This window comes from Macaca fascicularis, chromosome 16 (genome assembly GCF_037993035.2).
Source record: "Macaca fascicularis isolate 582-1 chromosome 16, T2T-MFA8v1.1".
Taxonomy (NCBI): domain Eukaryota; kingdom Metazoa; phylum Chordata; class Mammalia; order Primates; family Cercopithecidae; genus Macaca; species Macaca fascicularis.
The window spans coordinates 55,708,059-55,729,990 of record NC_088390.1 but is presented as its reverse complement, the minus strand read 5'-3'; the positions used below and the strand labels follow the sequence as shown (position 1 = coordinate 55,729,990).

The 21,932-nt window shown below is 39.4% G+C and overlaps 1 protein-coding gene across 20 annotated transcripts in view; it reads right to left on the bottom strand.

Annotated features, from left to right (window-relative positions):
• SPAG9 (sperm associated antigen 9) overlaps positions 1–21,932 on the bottom strand; it is a 163,488-nt gene that overhangs the window by 23,436 nt on the left and 118,120 nt on the right. For 17 of the 20 annotated variants that reach the window (XM_045375014.2, XM_045375017.2, XM_045375009.3 and 14 more), the window contains 13 exons: positions 21,576–21,728; positions 20,722–20,773; positions 17,229–17,359; positions 14,525–14,581; positions 13,306–13,479; positions 11,112–11,241; positions 10,004–10,093; positions 9,613–9,780; positions 8,301–8,472; positions 4,978–5,196; positions 4,212–4,407; positions 1,656–1,781; positions 219–299 (listed from right to left, as the gene is read on the bottom strand). In XM_045375014.2, the coding sequence (XP_045230949.1) occupies positions 219–299; positions 1,656–1,781; positions 4,212–4,407; positions 4,978–5,196; positions 8,301–8,472; positions 9,613–9,780; positions 10,004–10,093; positions 11,112–11,241; positions 13,306–13,479; positions 14,525–14,581; positions 17,229–17,359; positions 20,722–20,773; positions 21,576–21,728 (1,749 nt within the window). Of the gene's footprint in view, positions 1–218; positions 300–1,655; positions 1,782–4,211; positions 4,408–4,977; positions 5,197–8,300; positions 8,473–9,612; positions 9,781–10,003; positions 10,094–11,111; positions 11,242–13,305; positions 13,480–14,524; positions 14,582–17,228; positions 17,360–20,721; positions 20,774–21,575; positions 21,729–21,932 lie in introns of those variants that run through there. The other 3 variants (XM_074019322.1, XM_074019323.1, XM_074019321.1) reach the window with 2 other exon arrangements.

Sequence of the window (21,932 nt, the reverse complement as noted above, 5' to 3'; positions counted from 1 at the left end):
GAGGACTCAATCAAGCAAGTTTTCCTTTCTACTTGGTTTTCTATTATACAGTTTCATTCTCACTTAACTTCTCTAATTCCATAAAAAGGGTGAAAAAAAACAAACAAATCTGGATACTAATTTAGTCGTGAAACATGTATTAGCTTTCAAAGTCTTAAATTCTAGTTTATACCAAAATGCATAGTTTTAACAAGAAGAATTTCCAAAATAAAACTTACACAATACTGAGAATCGAATCTTTAAGTTTAATGGAATGGAGACATTTCCTCCACTGGGCTACAGATGAATGGACATACAAACTGCAAGAACAAAGTCAACACTGGTAAGGCATAGAGAACATCAAGACATTGCATATATCTAATAATGATTGCGAAGTTCATTCAGAAGGAAAGAAGAGTAACATACATTTTAGGAAAAGGTGCTGCTGCTTTTGTGCAATGGTCAGAAAAGAAAAATGAGAGTGAGGGTAGGCCTAAGGTAGAGAAATAGGCTGCTGAGCAAAGAGAAACATATGAAGACTGAAAAGCAGGAACTAGTGCAATGCACAGTCAGTTTCACACACTTAGTCCTTGGGCAAAACTCTTTTTTTTGAATTACCTTACCTCTCTACTAGACTGACCTATAACTTTTGGATGACAGAGTGGCCCACATAGGGAGTGGCAAACTATTGCCTACAGGCCAGATCCAGTCTGCCACCTGTTTTAATCCAGCCTGCAAGCTAAGAATAGTTTTTATATTTTTAAAGGTGTGTGTGTGGGGGGGGAAATCAGGGGTATTTTGTGACAGGGGAGATTTATATGAAATTCAAATTTCAGTGCCCATAATGCTCTACTGGAAGACAGTTACGCTAAGTTTGCCAACTCCTCACTTTACAGTATTGGACTCATATGAAAAAGACGTACTACAGGTTGAGTAACCTTTATTTGAAATGCTTGGGACCAGAGGTGTTCGGATTTCTGACTTTTTCAGATTTTAGAATGTTTACATTATACATAACAGTTGAGTATTCCCAATTCAAAAATCCAAAATGCTCCAATGAGCATTACCTTCCGGCGTCATATCAGTGGTCAAAAAGTTTCAAATTTTGGATTAGAGATGCTCAACAGTAATCCTGCCTAACCTTTGGAAATGCACAATTTTGTAAAACTCTCCACATGACTGAAAAGTGAACAAACCATATAATATTAGTTATCATCATCTGACTTTTCAGATTGTGATTTGTTTTGCCTATCTTAGTAAAAAATTTATTAAAAGTTGGGATTGGGCCTTCCTACAGCCAAAATGTTGGTTTAATCCCAGTTTTCCTGCCCACATTCTAGCCTACATAAATTAAATATTCTCTGTCTTTGTGCTGTTCAGGATCTTCTATTTCTGTATCAGCTCGATTTTAAAATTTTACGTACCTCTTCTTCCAAGAATATTATAGAAAGGGAACATTCTGTGACAAAGAAACATATGGCTTACCATTCAGAACCAGTGCAAGTCCAGTTTATGTGGTAGTTACAACATAACATCAAATTGTGTGTATATATAAAATTCTTTCCATTAATCCACACTTTTTGTATTTGTGTTTAGCATATTTTACTTATCTTCCAATTTCAAAAGCAAAAGTAAAACAATAAACATATTCTAATGTTAAAAGTGTTGGCACCTACCAGCCATTTTGAGCTCCAAGCCACATAGTTGGTAAAAGACTACTCATTTTCTGGGCTTCTTCTCTCACCAGGTCTTGTTCATTTGGCAGTACTGATATTTGATCTTTATATGCATCTGAGTCATTGCTGGAAAGGTAGGGCAAAAGGCAAGAAATCTGAGGATACTTAACTATAGTTTTCAGGGACTGAATACTTCTATATTTAAGTTTGTTCATTTGTTTATTATTTATTTATTTTTTTAGAGATAGAGTATCACTCTGTCACCCAGGCTGGAGTACACTGGCACAAACAGGGCTCACTGCAGCCTTAACCTCCCAGGCTCAAGTGATCTTTCCATCTCAGCCTCCTGAATAACAGGGACTAGAGGCACACACACTATCACACCTGGCTGAAACTTCTAGTTAAAAAAAAAAGAAACCACCAAAATTCCAGAGAAGCCAAAGTCAAAAGCTTACATCACATATTTCAACAATTGTATCAGAAATAACATTAACAAACTAGGAAGCCCAAGGAGCAGATAACATAGTAAGACATTGTAATGAAATACAGCAGTTAATATTCAGACTATTATTATGACTGTCTCTTATTTTGGGTTTTGTCATAGTTTCTTCTCAGGTGAGAGAGAAGGGAGGGATACACACATGCAAAAAGAAGGGAGATATATAAAGAGTTAACCAAAATAAATTAATAAACTGAAATATGTTTAATGTTCTATCACAAAACTTTTCTTTTGAATTGTCAGGGCATAATAGCCAGGCTATCAAATTCAAACATGACTTATTCTTAAATTAGTAATTCAGGCCAGGTGTGGTGGTTCATGCCTGTAATCCCGGCACTTTGGGAGGGCAAGGTGGGCAGATTTCTTGAGGCCAGGAGTTCAAGACCAGCCTGGCCAACATGGTGAAACCCCCATCTCTACTAAAAATACAAAAATTAGCTGGGCGTGGCAGCACATGCCTGTAATCTCAGCTGCTTGGGAGGCTGAGGCAGGAGGATTGCTTGAACCCGGAAGGCGGAGGTTGCAGTGAGCTAAGATTGCACCACTGCACTCCAGCTTGGGTGACAGGGTGAGATGCCATCTCAAAAAAAAAAAAAAAAAAAAGAATTAAATGTTAACCCATTTATGCCAGAGATTGCAAATTTTTTTTGTAAAAAATCAGGCCTTAGCAATGACCTTGAGCAGTAGGATATGAATAACTCCCACAATCTTAGCATTCCAATAATGGACCACTAGGCATAAATGGGTTATTAATTAATCTTGCTTACTTTATACACTATGAGGAAGAATATTAAACTTTAAAAAGGATCTAGTTTAAAGAGACTCTCATCTAGAAGGGATCTAGAAAAGGCAGGAAAGAAAATGAAATAATTCACTAAATGGGCCTAGATTAACCAACCCTTTAAAGGAAGAGTCTAAAACAAATTGTTTTGTTTGTTTGTTTTCTGAGACAGAGTCTTGTTCTGCTTCCCAGGCGGCAGTGCAGTGGTGAGATCATGGCTCTCTGTAGCCCCCAGCTCCCAGGGCTCAAGCAATCCTCCCGCCTCAGCCTCCTGAGTAACTGGGACCACAGGTACATGCTACCACGCCCAGCTAATCATTAAGTTTTTTGTAGAGATGAGGGTCTCACTATGTTGTTCAGGATGGTCTTGAATTCCTGGACTCAAGCAATCCTCCTGCTCTGGCCTCCCAAAATGCTGGGATTATAGGCATGAGCCACTGGAACCATCTGAATTGTTTTTAATAAAATATTTGCACAAAAACTAAATTCAAAAAGGTCATTCACACCCATGTGGGAAACTTGAACAATGGCAGATTTAAACAATGGACAATTTTGCTGATAACTGGAGTAAAAATTAGAGTAGGGATGGGATTAAAATGACAAAGAATTACTAATAGAATGGAAGACAGTAAGTACAAAAAAAAAGAAAGAAAGAAAAAAAAAAACAAAACAGACCAGAGGAGAAAATGAACAGGAAGATTTTGACTAATATATAGTCATACACCTGGTAAAACCATTTTGGAAAATGACGTACAGCATATACGGTGGTGGTTCCACAAGATTATACTACTATATTTTTACAGTACCTTGTGCATGTTTACATACACAAATACTTATCATTATGTATCTACAGTATTCAGTACAGTAACATGCTGTACAGGTTTCTAGCCTAGGAGCAATGGGTTACACCATATCGCCTAGGTGTGTGATAGGCCATACCATCTAGATTTGTGTAAATGCACTCTATGATGTTCACACAATGATGAAATCACCTGACGCATTTCTTAGAACATATCCCCATTGTTGAGTGATGCATGATTATATTTTTATAGATACCATTTTTTTTTTAAGTTGGAAGGTGTATGGAAGAAATGGGAGGGAATATCCAGCGAGAATGATGGAGAGGGAATACATGAAGATATCATAAGAATAGGTATCTTTTAGTCCACCACAGTGACACTAATTAGTGGAAATCTTTTGACTGTTTGAGATTATTTTGGTTCCTTTTATCTGTGCACTTCACCCAGTTTCCTAAGTTGATGACCTATTATTATACCTCGACTGATACACTGGGGAGAGGTCTTCTGGGATTTGAACTCCCAAAGGATCTGTAAAGACATGCTCTGTGTAGACGCCAGTTTGGGAGATGTCCACTGTGTCTTCAGCTGATCCCGCATTCCCTTCTGTAGCTTCAGTTGCTTCTTCTGCTGTTGGAACATTTTCATCAACCTCACTATTTTCTGCTTCCATTTCTACAAAGTAAATAAAACACTATTCCGAGTCTGGGCTTTTCTCCTCCAATTATTTCCCCACACAAACCCCTGTTATAGAATTCCATTCCATCTACCCACTCCTTCACACTGTATCATTAAATTAAGAATTCTTGATTCCATTTAACAGTCATTACAGCATCTTTCTTTTTTTTTTTGAGATGGAGTCTTGCTCTGTCACCCAGGCTGGAGTGCAGTGGCGCAATCTCAGCTCACTGCAAGCTCCACCTCCCGTGTTCACGCCATTCTCCTTCCTCAGCCTCCCCAGTAGCTGGGACTACAGGCACCCGCCACCATGCCTGGCTAATTTTTTGTCATTTTTAGTAGAGATCAGGTTTCACTGTGTTAGCTAGGATGGTCTTGATCTCCTGACCTTGTGATCCGCCTGCCTTGGCCTCCCAAAGTGCTGGGATTACAGGCATGAGTGACCGTGCCCGGCCTACAGCAAGTTCTTTCAACCTTGTTACTTAAGATCTAAATTAAGTCCATAATGAGGCATCTGAGGGTAGCCTTAGACTCTATACAGATGGCAGGTAAAGAGAATGGATATACCTGGTGGTTTATCCATCACTGGAGAAGCACCATTGGTACTAGGTGAAGTTGCAGCTCCTGTCACACCTTCTGCAGAACAACCAACCACCGTGATGCCTCCTAACAGGCTGTCTGTCTCTGCTGAGCTGTTGCTTGTCATGCTTCCACATAAAGATGCTTTGTCTACCTGACCAGATTCTGAAAGATCTTCTCCTGCAGGGTAGTCTGTTTCTCGTGCACCTGAAAAATAAATCTTCTTGTAACAGCAAAGTAAACTTCTATAAATAACATTTTTTTCACTAAAACAATTACAGGTTTGTAATGTGAGGTGTACAGCTAGTTGAATACAGGTAACATTAAATTTACATAAACAAATCTTCAAAATATGGGAAGGCAACTTTAAAAAATTAAGATAATACTTCTATTAACACAAGTGCGAATAAACATAAAAATGTCAGAAAAGAAACTTTTGTTCTTTTTCTTTTTCTTTTTTTTTTTGAGACACAGTCTTACTCTGTCGCCCAGGCTGGAGTACAGTGGCATGATTTCAGCTCACCACAACCTCCGCCTCCTGGGCTTAAGTGATTCTCCTGCCTCAGCCTCCTGAGTAGCTGGGACTACTGGTGTAAGCCACCACGCCCAGCTAATTTTTGTATTTTTGGAAGAGACAAGGTTTCAGTATGTTGGTCAGGCTGGTCTTGAACTCTTGGCCTCAAGGGATCCACCAATCTCAGCCAAGCCCTGGGATTACAAGCACGAGCCACCATGCCTAGCCAACTTCTGTTCTTAGTGAGCTCCTCAGCAGCCACAGGTTAAAAACAATCTATTATACATGACAACGTCAGTCAAAAAAAAATTTCTTTTAAATCATCAAGACGACTACTACTGCTACTTGAAGTATAAGCTTCTATCCATTACTGTTAAAAATTAAATACCCCAAGTATATAGGGTGACTTAGTTATTAGTAAAACATTAAAAACTAGGCATTTATAATATAAAAAATATTTACAATATAAAAATAAATCTCATTTTTTAATTTAGAAAATTGTTTTATTTATATCACACTAAAAACTTTTATTGCAGTAAAAAAATATATAAACAAAATTTGCCACTTTAACCATTAAAAGTATACAATTCAGTGGCATTAATATTTACAATATTGGCATTAATATTTACAACACTGTGTAGCCATCATCACTATTTTTTTTTGGAGACAGAGTTTTGCTCTTGTTGCCCAGGCTGGTGTGCAATGGTTCAGTCTCAGCTCACTGTAACCTCCGCCTCCCAGGATCAAGCGATTCTCCTGCCTCAGCCTCCCAAGTAGCTGCGATTACAGGTGCCTGCCACTGCACCCGGCTAATTTTTGTATTTTTAGTAGAGATGGGGTTTTACCATGTTGGCCAGGCTGGTCTCGAACTCCTGACCTCAGGTGATCCGCCAACCTCAGCCTCCCAAAGTATTGGGATTACAGGCGTAAGCCACAATGCCAGGCCTTTTTTTTTTTTTTTTTTTTTTTTTAAAAAAAAAACACAGGGTCTTACTCCCGTTGCCCAGCAGGGAGTATAGTGGTGCAATCACAGCTCATTGCAGCCTCGACCTCCCAGGCTCAAGTTATCCTCCCACCTCATTTTTTGATTTTTTGTGGAAATGAGGTCTCACTATATTGCCCAAACTGGTCTCGAACTTCTGGGCTCAAGTGATCATCCCACCTCGGCCTCTGAAAGTGCTGGGATTATGAGGTGAACCTCCATGCCCGGCCTATTTCTAAAGCTTTTCCATCACCTCACACAGAAACTCTATGTTTTTATGAATTTACCTCTTCTAGGTATCTCATATAAGTGGAATCATATATTTGTCCTTTTGTGTCTGGCTTATTTCCTTTGGCATAGTGTTTCCAAGGTTCATCTGTGTTAAGAGCATGTGTCAGAACTTCTACCTAGAGGATAATGCATTGTACTCTTAAACATCTGTTAAGAGGGCTGGGCATCCCAGTACTTTGGGAGGCCAAGGCAGGCAGATCACTTGAGCCCAGGAGTTCCAGACCAGCCTGGGCAACATGGTAAAACCCTGTCTACAGAAAGTACAAAAAACTTAGCCAGGTGTGGTGGTGTGCGCCTGTGGTCCCAGCTACTCAGGAGGCTGAGTTGGGAGGATCATTTGAGCCCGGGAGTCATGGCTGCAATTGAGTTGTGAATGCACCACTGCAATCTGGCCTGGGCAACAAAGTGAGACCCTGTCTCAAAAAACAAAAATAAAAATTTGTTAAGAGGGTAGATCTCAGGCTGGGTTCAGTGGCTCATGCCTGTAATCCCAGCACTTTGGGAGGCCGAAGTGGGTGGATCACTTGAGGTCAGAAGTTCAAGACTAACCTGACTGCCAGGCGTGGTGGGTCACGCCTGTAATCTCAGCACTTTGGGAGGCCGAGGCGGGTGGATCACGAGGTCTAGGGGTTTGAGACCAGCCTGGCCAATATGGTGACACCCTGTCTCTACCAAAAGTACAAAAATTAGCTGGGTGTAGTGGCTCGTGCCTGTAGTCCCAGCTACTTGGGAGGCTAAGGCAGAAGAACTGCTTGAACCCAGGAGGTAGAGTTGAAGTGAGCTGAGATGGTGCCACTGCACTCCAGCATGGGTAACAGAGTGAGACTCCATCTCAAAAAAAAATTAAAATAAAATAAAAAGACTAGCCTGACCAACACGGCAAAACCCCGTCTCTAGTGAAAATGCAAAAAAGTAGCCAGGCGTGGTGGCAGGCGCCTGTAATTCCAGCTACTCGGGAGGCTGAGGCAGGAGAATCACTTGAACCCGGGAGGTGGAGGTTGCAGTGAGCCAAGATTGTGCCATTGCACTCCAGCCTGGGTAACAGAGTAAGACTCTGTCTCAAAAAAAAAAAAAAAAAAAAAAGTATCTCATATTAAGTGTTCCACAATAAAATATAAAATATAGAAAAGAACTTCATTCCTTTTCATGACTGAATAATATTCCAACATATGGATATATCACATACACATCTTTAATTTTTAAACTAATGTTTTAACATCACATAATGTTTAATCCAAAACTTTAGAAGACCTTTCCTTATTAATTAATCCAAACAGTCCTCCGGCTCCCAGTTATCTTCTCATATTTGCATTGTTTTATTTTCTTCACAGTTATTTTCACTACCTGAAAATATCTTCTTTATTCAATGGTTTCCAGTTTGTTTTTTAATCCTCCCCAACTAGAAAGAACATAAGCTTCATGACAGCAAGGTAAAGAACTGCATCTTCAGCTGCCACATCAATGTCCAGCAGGTAGGTGGTGTGGATGGAGGGGAGGGCAGAGAAACGCATGACTCACTCTTACCTGGTACACTTGCAATGCACAGAACATGAGAGTTGCAAACAGTGAAACTGTCTAGGATGTTGCCAGGTTGAATAGCATCAATAATAAGAACTTTTGTAGCCGAATGAGTGCTGGTACAGATCCAGACTAGACTGGATAATTCTTCTTGATTTTTTAACTCCTTCTGCTGTTCCTGTATAGACAAAGGACGAAAAATGTTTCAAACAATAAGTATGTGCAAATATTCATAAGGTGGTGCTGTTACAGTAAAAGGCAATACTATTTCAAATTTATTTCCAGATTATTTGGAAGGATAAAAATACAACCACTGATGTGGTTTGGCTGCATCCCTACCCAAATCTCAACTTGAATCGTATCTCCCCGAATTCCCACGTGTTGTGAGAGGGACCCAGCGGGAGGTAACTGAATCACAGGGCCAGTCTTTCCTGTGCTATTCTCGTGACAGTGAATAAGTCTCACGAGATCTGATGGGTTTATTAGAGGTTTTCACTCTTGCTCATTTTCACTTTTGCTCGTTTTCCCTCTTCCTCATTTTCTCTTGCTGCCACCATGTAAGAAGTGCCTTTCATCTCCTGCCATGATTCTGAGGCCTCCCCAGAGGTTACCTATGTAATCCCAACTAAACTTCTTTTTCCTTCCCAGTCTCGGGTATGTGTTTATCAGCAGTGTGAATACAGACTAATACAACCACCTATCAATATTAATTAGTAGATGAAAAACTAGCAGTTAGGCTGGCACAGTGGCTCACGTCTGTAATCCCAGCACTTTGGGAGGCTGAGGTGGGAGGATTGCTTGAGACCAGGAGTTTGAGACTAGCCTGGTCAACACAGTGAAACCCTCATCTCTATAAAAAAAATAAAAGAATTAGCCAGGTGTGGTGGTGTGGGTGTGTAGTCCCAGTTACTCGGGTGGCTGAGGTGGACGGATCACTTGAGTCCAGGAGGTTAACACTGCAGTGAGCCATGATCATGCCACTGCACTCCAGTCTATGTGATAGAGCGAGACTCTGTCTATAAATAGCAACAACAAAACTAACAGGTAAAGCAGAACAATGATAAAACGTTCTATTATCTTGATCACTGTAGTGATTACATAGGTGTACACATGTGTCAAAACTCTGCCCTATACCCATTTCAAGTGCACACTTTATTGCATGTAAATTATACCTCAATAAAATTTATTTTAAAAGGGTGCTGAGGGACAGTAAGCCAGGGCATAATAATTCCAGTTAGAAGCTGGACCCAGAGGTGAATTTTGGATGAAAGAGTTAAACTCATAGTCTCATAAACCAGGTCAAATGTTACACACTTACCTTAAGTTCCTGATCTAACTTATCTAAACTACTCTGAGAGGCACTTCGCTGTTTACTGCCTTCTGTATCCAAACCAGCAACATCCTTGTAAAATACACTTGCTCCAACAACAGAACCACCATCTCTGGTCTTCCCACCAGATAAATTGACTCCAACAGCACACCACAGCTTCTCAGGTGAAAAAGAAAACAATATTAAGTCTAGAAATGTTTAGAATTTTCCTTTTTTCTTAAAATAACTAATGGTTGTAAATACAGGTCTTTAATATAACCTAAAATTATAAAATGAACAATAACCTCACCATAGAAGTAATACTTATGCTTTTTTGGTTTTAGAAAAAAAACTACCCAGAGTTTAGAAAATATCTCCTTTAAATTCACAATGAACTTACTTTCATTGATGTATCTTTTTCATCTAGAGGTCTGAGAAAGACAGGCACAGGTAAATTTTTCATCTTATTTTCACCTTGACCATTGGTTACCTAATAATCGTGGAAGGAGGAGCGAAAAAGGCACATCAAAAGTGAAATTCTTATAGATCCACTGAGACATGAGCAAGCACTGCTGTTATTTACTCCTTGAAATCAAGCTCAGGTTTTTTGTTTTTGTTTTTGTTTTTTTTGAGACAGGGTTGTTCTGCTGCCCAGGCTAGAGTACAGTGGCTCGATCACGGCTCACTGCAGCCTCAATCTGCCGGGCTTACGCGGTCCCCTCCCACCTCAGTCTCCCAGGTAGCTGGGACTACAGGCACAGGCCACCACACCCAGCTAATTTTTTAAATTTTTTGTAGAGATGAGGTCATGCTGTGTTGCCTAGGCTGGTCTCAAACTCCCTGAGCTCAAGCCATTCTCCACCTTGGCCTCCCAAAGTGTTAGGATTATAGGCATGAGCCAATAACAGGCATCATGAGCCAATGACAGGCATCAGCCAATTTTGCCATTCTTATTTGAGCAATTCAATAAACATAATACAATGGGAGCTCAAAAAGAGGCTCTAATTCACACATATGCGCACACATGCACACGCATATGTGTTTGTACATGAACATGTGAGTCTTTTGGGGTAGGAATTACGGAGTAGACAGATAAAGTTCCTGAAGACCTGAACTTAATTTTAAATGAACAGTTTGAAAAGTTCCATGCCAATGATTTTTTTCAATAATGACACTGGTTTTTCAAAAAACGAAATCTTCAAATATTAAACCAGAATTGCTCTGGCGACAGCAGAGCTGGTACCTCAAACTCCGCGCACTTAGCCACCCTTCACTGACTCCTCCCCTCCTCACACACTCAGAGCATTTCATTTGAGTTCTACAGCTCCAGAAAACAGCCTGAAAGCCACCACCCTCCATGCTTAAATGTGTGCCCAGTCCATGTGGCTGAGATGAGCAGGGCTGAGATGAGCAGGGCTGGGATGAGGATGGTGAATCCTTCATGCCCAGGCACACTCAACTCGCCCTCTTCTTTCCTGCTGGATGCTCTTACCACATGTGCATATTACCTGTTTGTACTTCTGAGGCAGACTCCAGCCAAAAGCCTGCACTCTACCATCTTCCTTCTGAACATGTGCTTTTACCTGACGATACTGCTCTCTCTTTTGTTCTCTGCGTGAGGCTAAACTAGCTTCAGTTCTAAAAGGAAAAAAGATTTTCCTTTTTAATTATGTGAATACATTTAATTACGTTTATCCCCAGTTTTATCTCTCCTCTGTCACTAAAACAGCAAAAACAACAAAAATTTACATGATTTCAAATTAGTTTATTCCAACTGTAACAGCTCCTTAAAAAGTGTTGTAACAGGCTGGGCGCGTTGGCTTATGCCAGTAATCCCAGCACTTTGGGAGGCCAAGGAGGGCAGATAGCCTGACGTCAGGAATTCAAGAGCAGCCTGGCCAACATGGTAAAACCCCATCTCTGCTAAAAATACAAAAATTAGCCAGGCATGGTGGTGTGGACCTATAATTCCAGCTACTCGGGAGGCTGAGGCAGGAAAATCATTTGAACCTGGGTGGTGGAGGTTGTAGTGAGCCAAGATGGCACCACTGCACTCCAGCCTAGGGGACAAGAACAAAACACCATCTCAAAAAAAAAAAAAAAAAGTGTTATACTAAAGCTGGTCTTTTTAAGTTTGTGTAGTGAATTCAGTGCCTAAGCTTTAACAGGTTAGCAAGCAGCTTTGTTACATTAAATTGAATCATCAGCCACCAAATTTATTTATTTTATTTATTTTTTTGAGACAGAGTCTCCCTCTGAAACCTAGGCTGGAGTGCAATGGCGCGATCTCGGCTCACTGCAAGCTCCGCCTCCCAGGTTCACACCATTCTCCTGCCTCAGCCTCCCGAGTAGCTGGGACTACAGGCGCCCACGACCACGCCCGGCTGATTTTTTTGTATTTTTAGTAGAGACGGGGTTTCACCATGTTAGCTAGGATGGTCTCAATTCCTGACTTTGTGATCTGCCCGCCTTGGCCTCCCAAAGTGCTGGGATTACAGGCCTGAGCCACTGTGTTCGGCCCCAGCCACCAATTTTCTATCAGGTTTCAGATGCTGGCCATATGAAACGGGAAAATTCTTAAGTAGTTCTGGCTTTTTTGTTGTTGTCGTTCATTAAACAAATATTTACTGAGAATATCCTAATGCCAGAAAATGTGCTAGAAGTGATTTAAAAATTGAATAAATCAATATCTGCTTAGGAAGATTGATACAGGTTAGATTTTAGATCCCATTAACTTGTTTCAGAAGATAAAAATGCAAACTGATTTGGTAAACTTTGTACTTATAAGGTAAAATATTATTAAAATGATTTTGAATATAATTTGCCATTCTTTTGGCCATTTAAATTTTCATAAGATGAGTTGCTATGTATATATACCACAGTTAACGTATCTACCTATATGTCAGATACTTCACAGATAATAATTGGATCCAATCACCTTTGAGATAGGGTATCAGATTAATTTTACAGACAGAGAAACTGGGGGCTCTGAAAGGTTAATTTTCCCAAGCATTTGTACCTAATGGGTAGTCAAATCAGGACAGAAAACCAGGTCCTTTGACACCAACAGAAATGTTCAGACATTTAGGATAAAGGCTCATTTATCTCTGAAAACCATTAACATTTCTATTAATAGGTATTTATCAATGTTATCATAACAGCAAAAATGAGGCATTTTTTAAAAATCCTTCTTTTATAAAAACTAAAATGCAATTTTCATAAAAACTGTTGACTATAAGTAATTTACTTAAAGATAGCCAAGTTACAGAAATGATTTTATTTATTTATTTTTTATTTATTTGTTTATTTTTTGAGACGGAGTCTCACTCTGTCGCCCAGGCTAGAGCAGTGGCATGATCTCAGCTCGCTGCAACCCCACCTCCTGGGTTCAAGCGATTCTTCTGCCTCAGCCTCCCAAGTAGCTGGGATTACAGCCACACACCACCATGCCCAGCTAATTTTTGTATTTTTAGTAGAGACAGGGTTTCACCGTATTGGCTAAGCTTGTCTCCAACTCCTGACCTCATGATCCGCCCACCTTGGCCTCCCAAAGTGCTGGGATTACAGGCGTGAGCCACTGCGCCCAGCCCAGAAATGATTTTTTTATAGATTTACCTGAATCCTTATAGCTGATAAAAGGCCAAGAATATTCTGAACCATTAACTTAATTTAGAGTATAACGATTAATTTGAAGAGACTTACTCTTCACTAAGGAAATCAAAGGCTTTGGACTTATCCCCAGGGAGCTGAGATAAGGTGCTGCTTCTTTTCTTGACAGAGGGAGTAACATGAGATGTGGGTGCATTGTACTTCAGATTAACAGGTGGTTCAGGCTTCTTAGTTGTGTTACTTGAGGAGCTGAAAAGTCGGCTGAAACTAAAAGAAGAAAGTATGTCTGCATGTCACATGTACTGTGAGAAACAACCCTTGATTTTCCACGAACTTTTATGCTGAAGAAAATTTCAGAGCACTTTTACAAGGCAATGAATTAGAAATTGGCAAAAACAGTTTCTGTAGTTACACGCTGCAGCCTTAGCAATAACTCATAGCCAAACTCAGACATTCAGCGAAGAGAAACTATTGCTTAGATTGGCGGGTGCCTGTTCTTTAACCAGCAATTTCCATAATGAAAGCAAGAAGCTCTTAAGTAGAGGAAACTTCTCCTACTAAATAAATATATACTTTTTTGTTTTTTTTGCTAGCTCCTACTTGGTGCAAGGTAAGAGCGATTGTTAAACAGCAAGGTTATGGCTGTGTGATGTGAATAGAAGCTTAGTATGCCAGTTCTAAAAATAGCTTATTATAATCAAGTACTAGCACACATATTACCATGTTAACACACATCTTATACATTTTCTGATTAAGCTCAATTTAAATAACTACTTTCAGGTCTATTTTTTTTTAAACTGACACTTCCATTAAATAGCAGATTCACCAAAAATGGGTTTTAATCACAGTAAACACAGAGTACTTCTAGCACAAACATAACCCAAGCCCAATACATACACAATACTACTCAAACCCTACAAGCACTAAATTCCTCATCTTCACTTTGTAAGGTTTCTTACAATTACAAAACCAGCCAATCAGAAGCCTATTTAACGGGGATCCAGGTCACTTTCAAGTCTATAAATAATTCCCATTATTTAAATTTGGCAGAGGATTGCAACAAATGCACAATCAACACGATGCAGCTTACAATATCATTTTTTTTGTCCTTGAGAACAGCCTTACCGAGTTGGCATACTATAGATTAAAAAAAAAAAAAAAGGTCAGTTTAGCTACTTACCCATTACCCTAGTTTAAAAAAAAAAATGAAGGAAAGAAAATGGACATAAAATCATTCTTGGAAATAAATTTTGACTGCAATTTTCTTGTCTCATGTGCTGTCTAACATCTTTATTTGGTTTTCAATACTTACAACTGCCAAATGCTTGACCTTTTTTTTTCCTGCATGGCTGGATTTTCTCGTGATGCCCTACATTCAAAAAGAAAAGAAAATAAATATGTTATCAGTGAGGTAGTCTACCTTTCTTTCTGAAGAACAAGAGACCCAAGAAGTTCATGGGATACTCAGAGAAGAGTCAACAATTAAATTCAATAAATACAGTAGTTACTTTGACCTACCATGTGTCAGTCAATCTGCTAAAGCTAATTCTACCAAGAAAAATAAAATTATCATCCCTTCCTCAAAGAGCTTAGTCTACCGACAGAGGATTATAATACGTGCTAGACAGATAGCCAACATGCCTGAATGGTATTTAACATTTTTTATTGAAAAGATACCCTCTAACTTTCCCTTTTATTAAAATATTGCCTTGTAAATTCCCATCTTTACATGAAAGTCTCTATCACCTGTATTTGCAGCTCTCACAAAATAGCTTGAAACTTTGGCGTTCTGAGGGGTCATTTTTCACAAGACTAAAACTTCTCCGTCACTGGAAAGATGACCACAGCAGGGAAGAGGATAAACTGGATTGACAGGTAATTCAACAAAATTTCAGAAAATAGGATATTCCAAATTGATTTATAAGGTGGTAGGGATTCTGCCATCATAATCAGAGCTCCCTTTTCATTACTTTTTTGTTACGAACTAAATTAAAAGCATTCTTTAATTCAGTGAATAAGTTAAAAGTAAGCTACCATTTCCTTTAATTTGTTGACTACCACTTGGCGGCTAGAGTTAAAAACAGCAATGGAAAGTGACGTCCGGCTGGGCACAGTGGCTCACGCCTGTAATCCCAGCACTTTGAGAAGCCGAAGCGGGTGGATCACTTGAGATCAAAAGTTCGAGACCAGCCTGACCAACATGACAAAACCCTGTCTCTACTAAAAAAATACAAAAAGTAGCTGGGCATGGTAGTGCACACCTGGAAACCCAGCTACCAGGGAGCCAAGGCAGGAGAATTGCTTGAACCCAGTGAGTGGAGGATGCAGTGAGCTGAGATTGCACCTCTGCACTCCAGTCTGGGCAACAGAGCAAGACTCCATCTCAATAAATAAATAAAGTCCACTTTCAGTTTTTTGAATATTTACTTACTATTTATTCGATATCCACTAAATACTGCAGTTAAGAACACACTTCTTAGTGGGTTAGTTTCATTGTCTAGTAAATATAGATTAGAATACTGATCTTCCTTATGGGCAGTTATAAGCAATTACAATTACAGCAAATTGTAAAATGATGTGTTAAAACACTTGATTCTAGTATAACATTGGTTAAGGGTACATAAACTGAAATAAATGATGTAATACTAAGGAAGTAAAAGTTGGCAATTAAGGAATATGCTCATAAACTTAAAAACAACATGTGAATGTATACTATTACTGGTAAATCTGATGGGGGCAGCTCATTTATAAACTTTTCGGGAGCTCTTTCTAAATTAAAGAAACACTGTTACTGAGACTATGACCATTAGATGGCAGCATTGGGTGAGATTTAAGAGCCACCTGACTGAAAGATACCAATGGAAGGGTGTACTTGGCACAAGCAGTTAGAAAAGAGGGAAAGATCTCATTGTTCAGTTCCCACCTATGAGTGAGAACATGCGGTGTTTGGTTTTCTGTTCTTGTGATAGTTTGCTAAGAATGATGGTTTCCAACTGCATCCATGTCCCTACAAAGGACACAAACTCATCCTTTTTTATGGCTGCATAGTATTCCATGGTATATATGTGCCACATTTTCTTAATCCAGTCTGTCACTGATGGACATTTGGGTTGATTCCAAGTCTTTGCTATTGTGGATAGTGCCGCAGTAAACATACGTGTGCATGTGTCTTTATAGCAGCATGATTTATAATCCTTTGGGTATATCCCCAGTAATGGGATGGCTGGGTCATATGGTACATCTAGTTCTAGATCCTTGAGGAATTGCCATACTGTTTTCCATAATGGTTGAACTAGTTTACAATCCCACCAACAGTGTAAAAGTGTTCCTATTTCTCCACATCCTCTCCAGCACCTGTTGTTTCCTGACTTTTTAATGATCGCCATTCTAACTGGTGTGAGATGGTATCTCATGGGGAGGGACTGCATTGGGAGTTATACCTGATGTAAATGACGAGTTGATGGGTGCTGACGAGTTGATGGGTGCAGCACACCAACATGGCACAAGTATACATATGTAACAAACCTGCACGTTATGCACATGTACCCTACAACTTAAAGTATAATAATAAATAAATAAATAAATAAATAAATAAATAAAATAAAAAAATTAAAAAAAAGAAAAGAGGGAAAGAAATCAAGCAAGAGTATTTGACAGAAAGACACTGAGTCAAAATAATTGATTTTCCTGTGTTGCATATGAAAGTGTGATCTTTTCCGGACATTACCGGGAAAGTAGTATTGATTTCTACACATGAAAAATGACCATCATTCCTAAGTAATAATAATTGCCTTTTAGAGGTCATCGTAACATCCTCCAAGATCGTTTACTGGCCCAAAAAGCACCTCCTTTGATCACATTCTGTTGCTAATTCTGAGTGTTACTTTAGAAAGTCTCTCCTAGTAAACAGAGAAAGGGACTTGGATCTCACAGGGCAGGATTTTAGTTCCAAATGAAGGAATATTCAAACCTACAAAATAATAGTAGGAAAATAATGGAATGCTTGTTATACACACCGAATCATCTCTGTCCATCGAACAGCTTCTTGAAGCTCCATCAATCTCTCTTTATACTGGTTTCTCTCCATGAGAACACGGGCCATTTCTACTCTAGTAAACCGTTTCCTCTGGGCTGTGGGAATATCACTCTATAATGACAAGAAAATGAGAGATCATTCTGGAAGCTTATATATGTCTTGGTGTTCATCTCAGAGTTATGCAAAATCTTCCAGTTTTTAAGCATTCCTTAATTTCTAATCTAGTAGATCATTTAAAGAAAAATGGCCTTATAACAAAATCAACAGAGATTTTTTAAAATTATTTTTTTAAATATATTTTTTGAGACAGGGTCTTGATCTGTTGCCCACCCTGAAGCACAGTGTTCGTGAAATCACAGCTCACTGCAGCCTCAAACTTCTGCGTTAAAGCAATCTGCCCACCTCAGCCTCCTGAGTAGCTTGGACTACAGGTACATGCTAACATGCCCGATTAATTTTTAAATTTTTTTGTAGAGACAGGGTCTCGTTATGTTGCCCAGGCTGGTCTTGAAATACTGGACTCCAGTGGTCCTCCTGCCTCAGCTTCCCAAAGTGTTGGGACTATAGGTGTAAGCCACTGTGCCCAGCCAACAAAGAGATTTAAATAATCACTCATGACTACAAAGATAAAAGGTGGCAATTTAATTTCTGAATATATACATACATATTTGAACATATTACAAAGAAATCATAAAGAGTACTGGGGGTCTATTCTCGTAGTTCTTAAAAATATATAAAAAATAAGGCTAAAAAATAGAATAGTAGGGGGCAGGACACATTGGCTCACGCCTGTAGTAGTGGCACTTTGGGAGTCTGAGGCAGGTAGATTGCTCAAGCTTAGTTTGAGACCAGCCTAGGCAACATAGTAAAACCCTGTAGCCAGGAGTGGTGGCACACATCTGTAGTTCCAGCTACTTGGGAAGCTGAGGTAGGAGGATGGCTTGAGCTGGGAGATCGAGGCTGCAGTGAGCCATGATCATACCACTGCAGTTCAACTTGGGCAAGAGAGTGCAATCCTGTCTTTAAAAAACAAAACTACAACAACAACAAAAAAAAACAGTAGGGCCAGGCACGATGGTCCATGCCTATAATCCTAGCACTTTGGGAGTATCACCTGAGCCCAGGAATTTGAGACCAGCCTTGGCAATGTGGTGTGAGATCCCATCTCTACAGAAAATAAAAAATTAGCCAGGTATGGGGTGGCACACAACTTTGGTCGCAGCTACTCAGGAGGCTGAGGTTAAAAAAATAAAAATTGCATAGAATTGCTCGAGGCCAAGAGTTCAAGACCAGCCTAGGCAACACAGTGAGACCCTGGCTCTACAAAAAATTAAATTAAATAGCCAGGTGGGGTGGCATGCACCTGTAGTCCCAGCTACTTGGGAGGTTGAGGTAGGAGGATCACTTGAGCCCAGGAGTTCAAGGCTGTAGTGAGCTGATTATCACTGTACTCCTCCAGCCTGGGTAACAGAGCGAGACTCTGTCTTTAAAAAATAGTAATAATACTAAAATAAAAATAAAGAATAGTGCAGATTTTAAACTAAAACCAAAATTGTTATCTACATAGATTTAATATGCTATTGTAAGTTTCACCTATAAATGTTGCTCTAACATTATTTTAATTCATGCTCTGTAACAACTGTCACTCAGAAAATAGTTATAAGTTAGTTCCATTTATCTCAAATTACCAAACCACATACTCACCTGAGACCAGCATGAAGGGTAAACTTACTGCCTAGTTACCAAGGTATTCAACTATAAGAGTCGCTAAAATACCAACATAAATGCAAACAGATGGAGACAATTGTATTAGTCAGAATTACTCTTAGAGAGAATATGTGAATATAGAGTAAGCATAGGGGTAAGACCTCAAAGGAGCACGGCTCAAGTCAATGTCCTATAGGCTTTCATTATCCACATTTTGCATCAAAGCTGAAAGGTTTGGGACAGTAAGAAAGACGCTAAGCTTAGCCCTTAGCAGTCCTCCTCCTTTGTTGTTCTGTTACAGAACCTGGGCCTCTCCTTTCAATAAAGTTAAACAACAAGTGATAAAGATCTTAAGTTTATAACACAGCAAGCCCACTAGTAGGTATGTACTCTGGAAAGGCTACTTACTGCTCCTGCCCACCTGGAGACTTGTACTGTAATGTTTGTAACAACAGCATTGTAAAAAGCTGAGACAAACTAAATATTCCTTAACAGAAAAATAAAAACATAAATTGTAGACTATTCATTCAATGGGGTATCATAAAGTAGTAAACATGAATGATAACTACAGCACTATATTAAAACGTGGATGAATCTCAAAAACATGCCACTGAGGAAAAGAAGCTGGTCCCCAAGACTAAATATAGTGTGAAACACAAAAAAGTAAAAATTAAACCATATATACATATGTGATACGATAAAATTACTTTTTAAAGTTAAGCAAATGATAAATATAGGATAGCAGCTTTCTCTGCAGGGGAGGAACGCAGAATAGTTCAATGTTTAGCAATGTTCTAATGATCAGATTGGGTGGTAAGTTCAAAATGTTAATTTATTATGATTCATAACCTGCAGGCCTTACATGTTTTTGTGTGTATCATTAAATAAGATATTAAAAAACAGAGACTGAAGGGGCACCAAGTGATCATTCTGTCCAAAACAACCATATATCTTTGGTCTGACCTTTGACCTGCAAATATCTGTTACAAGAATGATTATGACGCTGGGCTGGGTGGCTCACACCTGTAATCCCAGCACTGTGGGAGGCTGACTGGGGTGGATTACCTAAAGCCAGGAGTTAAGAGACCAGCCTGGCCAACATGGCAAAATCCCACCTCTACCAAAAATACAAAAAAATTAGCCAAATTAGACCTGTAGTCCCAGCTCCTCGGGAGGCTGAGGCACAAGAATGGCTTGAACCTGGAAGGTGGAAGTTGTAGTGAGCTGAGATCGCACCACTGCACTCCAGCCTCGGTGACAGACTGAGACTCTGCCTCAAAAAATAAAAAAAGAAGACTAGAAGTATGCTAAGCATATTAGCAAGAAGCTCATGTTTATTCTTTTGTACTTACGTTCACAACAATATGAACTAATTGGCTAGTACTAAAGTTCTAGACTTCATCTTTTGTTTAATGCTATTAAATAATTATTATTGTTAAGCTTTCATATTTATAAATCAAAATTTGAAACCAAACAACAATAACAACAACCAAAAACCCCAAAATGTCCCAGTTGGTCCTTGAACTTGAACATGCAAATACAGGTGCACAGAGGCACAGAGGGAAAATGAACACACTGCATGGAGCCAGAAAGCTCAGTATCTGGATACCATGTAAAAGCATGAGCTATCCTATTCATGACCATTAACATGCTTCCTGACTTTTAAAAATCTTTATAGTATTATATCCAAAGCTTACTTAGAAAGAGCTTCCCAAAATACCAAAACATGGTAAGGTAAGAAAAAAAGTCCAGAACTGTAAACCTACATCATCATCATCTTTTGCTTTTTGCCTTGCATCTTCAGCTTCTGCTCGAGCTCTAGTGGGGAAAAAAACAAAACAAAACATGTTATTTGAATTGAGCTCATCTTTTCAAAAAAAAAAAAAAAAAAAAAAAAGAGAGAGAGTAGGTCAACAATTTTAACTACCACTAAAGGATTATTTTTCTTTTCCCAAACAGGGTATTTAGCCACCTTCATTTGGTGGAGTATCATCATATCATAGCATTGTTTTCAGAAATAAACAGGTATTAAAGAAAGCGGGATTTAAAAAAATAATGTTTTAAATTTCCTTATTATCAAAACAAAGATGTTTGAACAGTCTCCAACTTTTTTTGCATCATTATAGACATAAAAAATGACAGTATTTAGGCTGGGCGCAGTGGCTTATGCCTGTAATCCCAGCACTTTGGGAGGCCAAGGCAGGTGGATCACCTGAGGTCAGGAGCTCAAGACCAGCCTGGCCAACATGGCGAAACCCTGTCTCCAATAAAAGTACAAAAATTAGCCGTGTGTGGTGGCAGGTGCCTGTAATCCCAGCTACTCAGAAGGCTGAGGCAAGAGAATCGCTTGAACTCAGGAGGCAGAGGTTGCAGTGAGCCACGGCCTTGCCACTTCACCCCAGCCTGGGTGACAGGAGTCAATATTTAGATAATAGGCTAGCAACTGGAGAGGCCTGCTCACAGCAGAGGCAATGGGCTGGGGCACTTTGCCCTCTCCCAGGCAGCTCTTGGCCTTCCAGGCTTAAGTGGACAGAAGGTCTCAGTCTCAGGGTTACACCTGTAACCCTTTGTGGCATAACTCGCAAAGAGTTTGGTTTAGAACAACACAGTTAAAACTTACTTCCTAAGCTCTTCCTCCAATTCTTTGTTCTTTTCCTCTAGCTTCAGTTTGGCTTGCTTCACAGCCTCCAATTCCCCTTGCAGCACATCTTTCTCACAGGTCAGTTCATCCACTTTTGCTATCAAATCATTCTTCACTATGTTCAAAGCATTTCTAAGAAACACATATTTCAAGTGCATCATTACAAATAAATATTCTTTCCATCTTTCAGCTATTCCTTTGTAGACTAAAGTAACTGTACAACCATAAAGATGAATAATTTAATACTTTAAGATATTCTACCTGATGTTGTTGGTAGATAAATGCAAAAAGAACACAAAGCAACAGTCTAAGGTTTTACTCATTTATCAAATGAAT